The sequence below is a fragment of the Etheostoma cragini genome, chromosome 12 (assembly GCF_013103735.1).
Source record: "Etheostoma cragini isolate CJK2018 chromosome 12, CSU_Ecrag_1.0, whole genome shotgun sequence".
Taxonomy (NCBI): domain Eukaryota; kingdom Metazoa; phylum Chordata; class Actinopteri; order Perciformes; family Percidae; genus Etheostoma; species Etheostoma cragini.
In genome coordinates this window covers 21609270-21619057 of record NC_048418.1, presented here as the reverse complement: position 1 = coordinate 21619057, position 9788 = coordinate 21609270, and the positions used below count along the sequence as shown (strand labels likewise).

Genomic DNA, 9788 nt, shown 5'->3' with positions numbered 1-9788 from the left:
TAACCGGCATGCAACGGGCGCCGATCGCCGGTGATCGATTCTGCGCAGATCTGGCTCATCTCGAACGAGCCTAATAACAGCACGTTCACTTTCTAAAGAATGTCCTCCGTGTATATTTATATGTTTTATAGACCCTCGTCTGCTGGCGCTGCTCAGTTATGAGTTGAGCGGATGGTCGAGCCTCGGTACTGATTTTATAAAAGAAGCTGCAAACTGCTCTGGAACTCTAAATTATTGACATTTAACTATGACTAAATGCCTATAACTAATTACTGATCAAGTTGTTCATTTAAGTAAATTTTAGTTACATGTTCGTTTATTCATGTTTAAGTGTTCATCTAAAATGGATACGTTTAAAGTAACTAGACAGTAGAAGGGGATAGTTACAAATTGCAGCAGTTAATACTTTAAAGTCAGTTCATTGAACAAAACATGGAATAAATATGATGGCAAACTGTATAATGCTACGTAAGTAAAATGTTTTACTGTGTTATTCTGCCATGTAACGTTCTCAATGAATGCCTCCATTTGCTTCTCGTGTGATTTTCACAACTTCTCATTTTCAAAAATGTTTTAGCTTGAAAATGAAAGTCCACTTATACAATTCTGGCTCATCTTGCCTGACACACTCACCAAAAGTTATATTCCCCCCAGCAGCAGGCAGCAAACAAAAAGGGTAAAACGTTGTCTCTTGAGGCAACAAACAACAAATCCTCTGTCCACAAATGTGGTTTTTTTTCAATCACAAATGCAAATACATGTATATTCTGCAGGGGTGCATTTTATTTTCAAGTCAACCAGAATTGGTGTTTTCATTTGAGATCAACTAAGATGACATGACACAGATCTTTGGAGACACATTTTGTCTTTGAATCCAATGACTTTATAAATGATGAACATTTACTGATAATGAACAAAACATTACGGATCAAAAATAACTGGGTGAAACTATCAGGTTTCTTTTTACCCAAAGCAAATAGCCAGTTCTCATCCTCCCACCCATTATTATTGTGGTGGGGGCAAACTCAACCGACACCCAGTATCACCAGTTAACCCAACACAAAAGGTCTTTGCTGAGCACCCTGAGCAACAGCAGCATTTCTGAACCAATGTCTTGCAGGTTGTCCAACAGGGTCCGTCAGTGTGAGAGGGATTTCCTTCCCTTCAACATGCGCCGTAGAAGCACCTCGATGCCGCTCTGAGAGCTGATCCTCTTGATCCAGCCGTGGGTCCTCTTGCGTTTGATGTTCTTGGGCTGGTACTCAGTGCCTCTCTTCCGCGTCCGCACCTGCTGGTACTGCCACGGAAGCTGTTGGAACACTCCTGAACCCTCAGCTTGTGAAGAAAGTGGCCCACATCTGGAAATCGGAAGTCCTGCGTCTGCTCTGGGCCCCATCCAGATGCTGAATAATCTAAGGTGAGAGTTGCCAGTCACTGCAAGTTTCCCTGCACGAATGCTGTTGACAGATCACAGAATGAAATGTCTCATAAAAATCCTTTAATATCAACATTATGTCACAATTACGACAGGTTGGAAAACTTTCATGGGGCTTCTGCTTCTGTGTGGAGTAGTTTCATGAACTGATCCCAACACAATGATGACATGTATGTACGGATTGAAAATACATTTAAACGGCTACTTTGACTCACATTTGTAATACGGTTATAATCAGAATCAGCTTTACTGGTCACTTATGTATGAAAACATGCAGGTAATTTGACTCCAGCTTTGTGTTTCTCTCAAAGTACACAGAAATAGATATACGGCTTAAAACAAGAACAGCAAAGCTGAATAAGGTACACATAAACGTTTATGTGTGTGTGTGTGTTCATATACATATATATATATTTAGGGGACTAGATATACCCATGCTACATACCATAGACCATACAGTCTATGGTACATGCCCACGTAAACAGACAGCTCCTTGAGGATTCTAAACAGTAGGTCAATGCAAAATTGCAAATAGTGCTGAAATAAATAAGTATATATCTATATCTAATGTAACGTTAGGTGGATATGATATACAGTGTGTATTTGACAGATATTTACATGTTTAGCTAACACTATTAATTATGTAATTTACTTTACAGGGTTAGGGTTAATAACAGCAAATACCCTCTACATAAATAAATCAATACTGTCGTTCATATGTTGACATGAACTCGATTAGCTATCATTAACTAGAATAGAAATCGCTAACTAATTTCCAATCAGTAACGTTAGGAAGCTAACGTTAAGCTATCTGCATGATGATTAGCTAACGCTGCTAACGCACTGCTAAGCTTGCTAGCCGATGTTAGCATCGTAAACTAACACTGGCTCTGCCGTTTGTTGAGCCTGAAAACACGCAAACTGCGTTACCTGGGGAAATGAGTTATTCCACGCAGTCGGGAAAAGGATGTCCGTATAATGTTCATCTTTAGATATTTGTACAGTTACAGACATGAGGACATTGAATGTCGCAGGTCTGCCCGCCTCCAAGCGAACATGAAGCAAAATGATTGGCTTAGACTTTTCAGCCAATCATGAGGCTTTTTGCTGGAGTGATAAGTGCTTCCCATGGCTCTTACACCCTAAGTAGCGCTTTTTAGGTTAAACTCAAACAGTTTATCGACCCACTGTCACCAATTAAACTTTTTATTGGCAAGGATAACGGCTCTAACTTCAGCGGGCACGGTTAAGATTAGAGTCTGCCAGATGAGAGATTAATAAACTAGGTACGCAATGGGATTTGAATCGTATGTATGCAGCCCATGCATTTCATCCATGAAAGATTGTGTTCAGGGTATTTACTAGGATGCCTAATTAAATATACTGTATTTCACCATATTTATTAAAACACAGTTACTTCTCATGTTAAAATTCCTGTAACGATTCACAATAACTGTAGTGCAGTCATCATAAATCATTGCAGCACTTGCAATTAGTATTAGTCAACCATTGTCAAAATTAGATAAATGTGCTAGTCAGTGCACCACTACTACCCAAATGTAACCCCCCAAAGGACAAATAGTCCATGTGTAGGAGCCTACTAAAATTGTTTCTTCTCTTCATTTCTCATACACTATCACCCAACAGTAACATAAAACGTTCTTTTAAGCGTGCTCACGGGTATCCATGCAGAACCTGTCATACAAAATAAGTAGGTCTGCATGTCTAGAACTTTCCCTAGTAAATACCTTTCCAGTATGTAGGCTCCCACTGTCAGCTGAACCTCACAGCAGCGGTCCAATGTATTGCAGTGGGTATACTGTAATGTATGTATATTGTTTTTTGTTTTTTTGGGGGGGGGTGGGGGTATATATCATATTGGGAGGGTCAATTTGAGAGTCAAATAGGCCTACATCATTTCCTGCATTCTGATATACTTTTATGAACCAACATACTGTGGAAATACATTTATTATTTATTTAGCTCATGCAAAGATAAAATACAAAAACAAATGACCGTTCTAAATATGTCAAAAATATAATGGAAAGTATGTCGTTGAATGTCATTGAGCATTTTTAAGTGGGTATATGAAAATTCAGGAGCTTTCTTATACTCATATAATACTCTTATATACTATACTATTCTTAAATATTTCTTATACGTACTGTATACGTATCACAAAGAATACACCACTGCCTTAACAATAATATGAACCTGATTAAAGCATCAGCATTACACATCACAGCAAATGTCTTAATATAACAAATGAATAAGAAGACTGTAGAAATGAATGAAAACAATATGTGAATCTTTTCCATCACCTCAGTGGCCATTCAAAAACGACTGGGTACCACTGAATGCCATCTACCTCCCATCTGGTCATTGCCCTCTTCATATCCCTGTGGGAAAAAACCTTTTCACATGGTGGTCTCTGCTGAGATGTCCTCACTAACAATTCTGTTTGGATACCATCTATTTTAATACACAATGCGCATGTTGATAAGAGACTATGTGTGAAGATCTTTGTACTAATACCTACATCTGAATTCTATACAACAGTGGTGGGATTTTAGCCTATATGAGAGGATGAGGTGTGAGCATACGTCTTTATTTTATGGAGTAATGATTGTCATTTGAGAATTGCGTCGGAACAACTGAAAAAACCTTTGTGTTCTCATCTAGGTACAATACAGTGTAATATTTATAGGCCTGTTATCGTATCGTAATCGTTATACGACTTGTAATTTAAATGCTGTTTTGTCTCAAAAAGGAAAATGCCCTGCATGCAGATGTTGTCCTGATGTGGAATTGTAAAACATTTTATAGACTGGCATGTTACCTGGCCTAATTGATTGTTGAACCGTTTTATTAAAACAATGCGTGCCATGCTTAAACAGAAAGCAGCAATTGTTATTTCCTGCTGCTGCCAAACAATAACACAAACAGCTGTTGGCTCCCCGCCCCATAAACGTCACAGCTGGCAGTTCCGTGACAGGCACCGGGCTGTCCCAGGCGGGTTATTGCCATACCAATTTGTTGATGTGAGTCCAAGGGTAAAAGAGGGACACAGCACATCTTGATCTAATTATTTAAAACGTAAAAGGTCATTTCTCTGTTCAGTGACGCAGCTACCGCCACGACACGTCCCCAGGTGTCAGTTTACGATGAGCAGTGATGATTTAATCCCCGGTGTGGATTGTGGGATGTGGGGTCACACATGCAGGCCTGATCGTGGTTATGTGATCACCAGTTAGATATTTAGCTGGACTATCATGTTATCATATCTGTCACTCTCCTTGACCGCATCCGCGCGCGCGCACGCACGCACGCATTTTGCTTTTCTGTCAGCCTTGGCAACAGGGAAACAAGCCTCTCCGATTGGCCTCCTCTCGGTGATCAGCTGTCTTCTATTCGTCCGTCTCACTGCCACTCAGGAGCGAAAATGCGCGAGGACTCGTGTTGCTGCTGCGGATAGAAGAACAGCAGGGCTGGGTAGGGCTGCGCAGTGGATGCTGAGGGAGAGAGGGAAAAAACAGTGTTGGTTATCGTTTTGGGTATTTTACTGATATGCTGTGGCCACACTTTTATAGATGCATGCTTCCTCGTCACTTCAAGCCCCTCCAGTGTGCTGTGGTAGCAGACTGATGGGACCAATAAGAAGCTTTGACTATTCTGCAGCATCTCGAGCGTAGACAAACTGTTGTACCAAATGCAACGTATTCTCTGTTCCGTTTCGTCGGCCCTCATCTTTTGGTGCAGATATATATTCACCCCTAATCGCCACTAATTCTGCAGGTAAGGAATCCATTTTTATTGCATTATATTGTCTAATTATCTGTGCAACATACAGCCATCAACGTCAATAAACAGCTGCACAATGACTGCAAGCAGTTGTTCTGTGACAGAGCAAAAGTAATGGATCGATCAATAATACTGTAAACACGCACCAATTATGGACCTCCACACTGCACCACACTGCCATATTTGTATTTGTGATGTGACTTGGGCATATGTATAACATTTGAAAATGAAATGAAAATGCATTTTTAGGTTACAATGCATTTTTATTTTGAATGTGAGACATGTCAACAATACTCTAGCCTACGTCCATTTATTGAAATATGGAGCGTAGGCTACTACTCCGGTTTGTGGCTTGATATTTTGACTTCCACAGGCAATAGGACATTTGTGCATTGGGCCTTGTTCAAAAGAAAGTGTTAATTTATGCAATTATGCATTTTGTGTGCAGCTATCACGCCGTACCGTTTGTTATGGAAACAGAGCAGCACACTGTGTACAAAATGTGTGTGAGTGTACTGTACGACTTGGCAGACATAATGACCTACATATTCTGCAATTCAGACAAACAAATTCACATGCATGAGTAACCTTGAGCCTGTTGGACTTTAGGGTTTGTGGATCTGAGGTACCGGTCCACTCGTTCCCCTCAGCCATTTTTAAATGCTCTTGTCCATGTTGATGGATAGCATGTCAGGAGGAAATCGCAGGGCTGCTAATGTAGTTAGATTTGTGTAAATGAGGAAGGTCTGGCATCTCAACACCAGCTGGGGTCATCCAAACTGCTAAACATGGTTAGGTGATATCCTGCTATGTTGACATTATCACAGAGGACTTTCCTCGGGGAAAACCTTTAACTCATCATGTTCCACTTGTAGTTGAAGTGGAAAGTCTGATTGGTTCATGATAAGAAAGGATCAGAATTGATACATGGACGATCCATTTGGATGTTTGTGGAAAGACGGGCTTCTCGGTCAACATTCACTTGGCTCCAGGGTGCAACTGGACAGCACTTGATGCACTGACCTTCAGACCAATCTGCCACCAACAACACACACACACACACACACACACACACACACGCGCATGCACACATGAACCCTCCTGTATATTTAAATGCAGAATAAGAATCTGCAACTGAAGGGGATTAGAGGAAATGAGATATTATTTGTTTGCATGTATAGGCTACTCTGTGGGTGGGAATCACAGCGTACCTCATGATATGATACATAACTCATGATAATATCACAATACTGCAATTCTGGGATTAATCAATATATCGCTAGAAGATCCCATAACGATAAATCACAATATCGCTCTTACTATTACTATAAATTGCCTGTGAAAAGCTGAAGTGCAGGTCTTCTCTCTTTAATCACTGCAGGTTCAAAATGACACAATTATAGAAGAACTCGGTCCAGACTTTGGACTTAAACTTGGCCGGGGCATCTGTTATTTTCTTTAAACGTCCATCATCCCGTTGAAAACCTCTTCCTCTTCGGCTAGTTAACTAACGTTCAAGTTTCCCTCGTTAATGTGTTGAGCGCCACCTCAAGGAGCCATGAAGTAGCTACTCTGGGAGCAGGGAAATTTCTTTTGAGAACCTTATTTTATTAATTAAAATATTGATACTTCACCCAGTGTATCGATTATCGTATCACATAAAAGTTGGACAATTGATGTTGCTATATCGATATATACATCTATGTACAATATATACAATGTTTGTGTGTATGTATGTGTGTTTACATACTGTATATATATATATATATATATGTGTATATATATATATAATATATATATGTGTGTGTATGTATATATGTATGTATTGTCCCACCCCTAATATACACTTTATGAGACTTTAATCCTGAATAAATCAATGAAAACGAATCCCCATAAGTCCCAATTAGGAATGTATATTCACCATGCCAAAGTAAATGTACAATAATGCATTTATTATATAACGTCCCCCACTAACATCTCAAGAAGTCTATCATGTCAGTACTCTCACATCTGCCCTGTGGGCAGTACTGTGCATTCTACGCTCTGTTTCACTCTGTTTCTGTAACCAGGAAACAATAAAGCCTTATTTAAATGGGACTCTTCCCACTCTGTTTCCTAGAGATAACCAGCCTGTTTATAAAAAGTAAGATCTTATGATACTTTATTTGCACAAATGCCAAAATGCAGTTCAGATGCTGCGACTGGACCTGCTGTCCAGCAAAACAAAGCCAGTTTTCCCCGCATCTCCATTGGAAAACTGCTATCACAGTCATGCCATATGACTGGCATTTTCTATTTATACATTTCCTGCTTCTGACCATGTGATAAAGAGGGGTTATTAATATCAAACGTCTAGGTTAGTCACTGACATTGAAACTGCATAGCACAAGAATCTTTTTGTTGTTGTCTGTTTATGAACTTGGAATCCCTGAATGTCAAGCTGCTTTGTCCCCCAGGTGAGTTGAGCTTTACAAAGGCAGTATGAGCTGCACTTACTATGGTATTTTCAATTTGCATAGAAGTCTGGAGCCTGTTAAGCTGAAAGTGTCCTCGCTCTTGATGTGTTTCATGTCACTCAACACTGGCTGCGGACTGATGAAAGGATAAAGAAGACTGTATCATTGTAACTGTGTTGCTAGGAAACTGCTTTGTTCCAGTTTAACAGGGATCTGAGCTAGGGCACAATTTCTGCCTGCCGAGCTGTTAACATTTGCAAACACTGCAACAGGAAATATACCTTTAAAACATATAATTATTATGTGAGAAAAAAAGTGTGTAAATCCAGAGAAAGGTAACTAGCTTCACAAACATGGTCAATTTTTCCATTTTGTCCCTTGTTTATAAACCTACATATTTCTTTGTTATATTTCAAATCAAGTATCCAAGTGATGAACATTGTTGTTTTGGTGTGATGTTTATACAGGAAAGCACCATGCTGACCAGTATCACTGAAGGGATACTATGCTGCCTGACTGGGAACGCCGCCAGTCTAGTCTTGCCCCTGGAGTCATCAGAACCCTCTGATGGTTTTGAATTTGTGGAGGTGAAACCTGGGAGAGTCCTGCGAGTGCGGCACATTATCCCTGAGCGTCAGCCCGTAGTAACAGAACAGCACGTTGCATGCAAGGAGAAGACGGATGGAGATGAGGATGACGATGTGGACGGCTCTCCTGAGGATTACAGCGAGAGCAACACCGGCAGCAGTGTCCACTGCAAGAGGAAGATCACAGTCTACCGCAACGGCCAGCTGGTGATTGAGAATCTGGGGGATGTTCTGCACTCTGAGATCTTGCAGTGTCAGGATGGGGACCTGGAGCCTTGCAGCACTGTAGAGGTGGAGCTGGCTGACTACAAAGAAATGCCCTCTTCTCCAGACCCCAATCCTGTGCCTCCTCCAGTTCTTTCACCTCATGGGGAACAGAAACCTGCTCCACCACCTCGCCGCCGCCGTCGCAAGCCCAAGCGCACGGTGCAAATCGACTCAAAGAGGGTGATCTCTAGCTGCAAAGGGACACACTCGGACGTAGCGCTGTTCTTCGTGCATGGTGTGGGAGGTTCTCTGGACATTTGGGGCAGCCAACTTGACTTCTTCTCTCGGCTGGGCTACGAGGTCATTGCACCCGACCTGGCGGGACATGGAGCCAGTATTGCCCCACAGATTGCGGCAGCGTATACTTTTTATGCCCTTGCAGAGGACCTTCGTGCCATCTTTAAGCGATATGCTCGTAAACGCAACATACTCATCGGCCACTCATATGGGTGAGGATCTGTGACACGCTTTTGTTATAAATCATTCACTATATCTCCATCCATGCATCTATCCATCCACCTATCCATCCATCCAGTAGCGATTAAGATGATGTTGTTAACATGTTGTACCTTTCTCATCATATCTCTTGCAGAGTGTCATTTTGCACCTTCCTGGCCCATGAATATCCTGATCTGGTTCATAAGGTGGTGATGATCAATGGAGGGGGTCCCACAGCTCTGGAGCCCAGCCTATGCTCCATCTTCCAGCTGCCATCTTGTGTCCTGCACTGTCTGTCACCCTGTCTGGCCTGGAGCTTCCTCAAGTAAGATCTGCATTTGTAATGTGCCAAAATTGACACTAGAGACAGGGACCCACCACTGTAACTTCTCTCATCGCTGACACAAAAGCTTTGCCTGTTGATGTCAGAACATTTGATAAATATACATAGAAAAACCTTAAAATTAACTTCTTCTCTTTTTTCTAACCTTTAGAGCCGGATTTGCCCATCAGGGTGCCAAAGAAAAGCAGCTGTTGAAGCATGGCAATGCCTTCAACGTGTCTCCGTTTGTCCTGCGAGCCATGATGAGTGGCCAGTACTGGCCAGAGGGGGATGAGGTCTACCATGCCGAGCTCACTGTGCCCATCCTTCTGGTTCATGGCATGTGTGACAAGTTTGTGCCAATGGATGAGGACCAGCGCATGGCAGAGGTAAAGTGCATCTTCATGCGTGGATGAGTGCTGATTTATCACGTGATGTTTCATTTGAAATTACTTGTTTGCACATCGTAATGTTCTGCCTTC

At 41.5% G+C, this 9788-nt stretch overlaps 2 protein-coding genes across 3 annotated transcripts in view; one reads left to right on the top strand and one right to left on the bottom strand.

Moving 5' to 3' along the window:
- Nucleotides 1-763: 763 nt before the first annotated feature.
- Nucleotides 764-9788, bottom strand: part of mrpl34 (mitochondrial ribosomal protein L34) — a 23731-nt gene continuing 14706 nt past the window's right edge. Inside the window, exons 3-4 of the mRNA XM_034887595.1 lie at nt 2366-2442; nt 764-1457 (exon numbers count right to left, since the gene is read on the bottom strand). Of these exons, the coding sequence (XP_034743486.1) occupies nt 1139-1457; nt 2366-2421 (375 nt within the window). The 5' untranslated portion in view covers nt 2422-2442 and the 3' untranslated portion in view covers nt 764-1138. The remainder of the gene's footprint in view (nt 1458-2365; nt 2443-9788) is intronic.
- abhd8a (abhydrolase domain containing 8a) overlaps nt 4930-9788 on the top strand; it is a 7096-nt gene continuing 2237 nt past the window's right edge. Inside the window, exons 1-4 of one of the 2 annotated variants that reach the window (XM_034887569.1) lie at nt 4930-5230; nt 8160-8995; nt 9139-9309; nt 9479-9695. In XM_034887569.1, coding sequence (XP_034743460.1) covers nt 8169-8995; nt 9139-9309; nt 9479-9695 — 1215 coding nt within the window. In that variant the 5' untranslated portion in view covers nt 4930-5230; nt 8160-8168. Of the gene's footprint in view, nt 5231-7603; nt 7693-8159; nt 8996-9138; nt 9310-9478; nt 9696-9788 lie in introns of those variants that run through there. The other variant, XM_034887568.1, reaches the window with a different exon arrangement.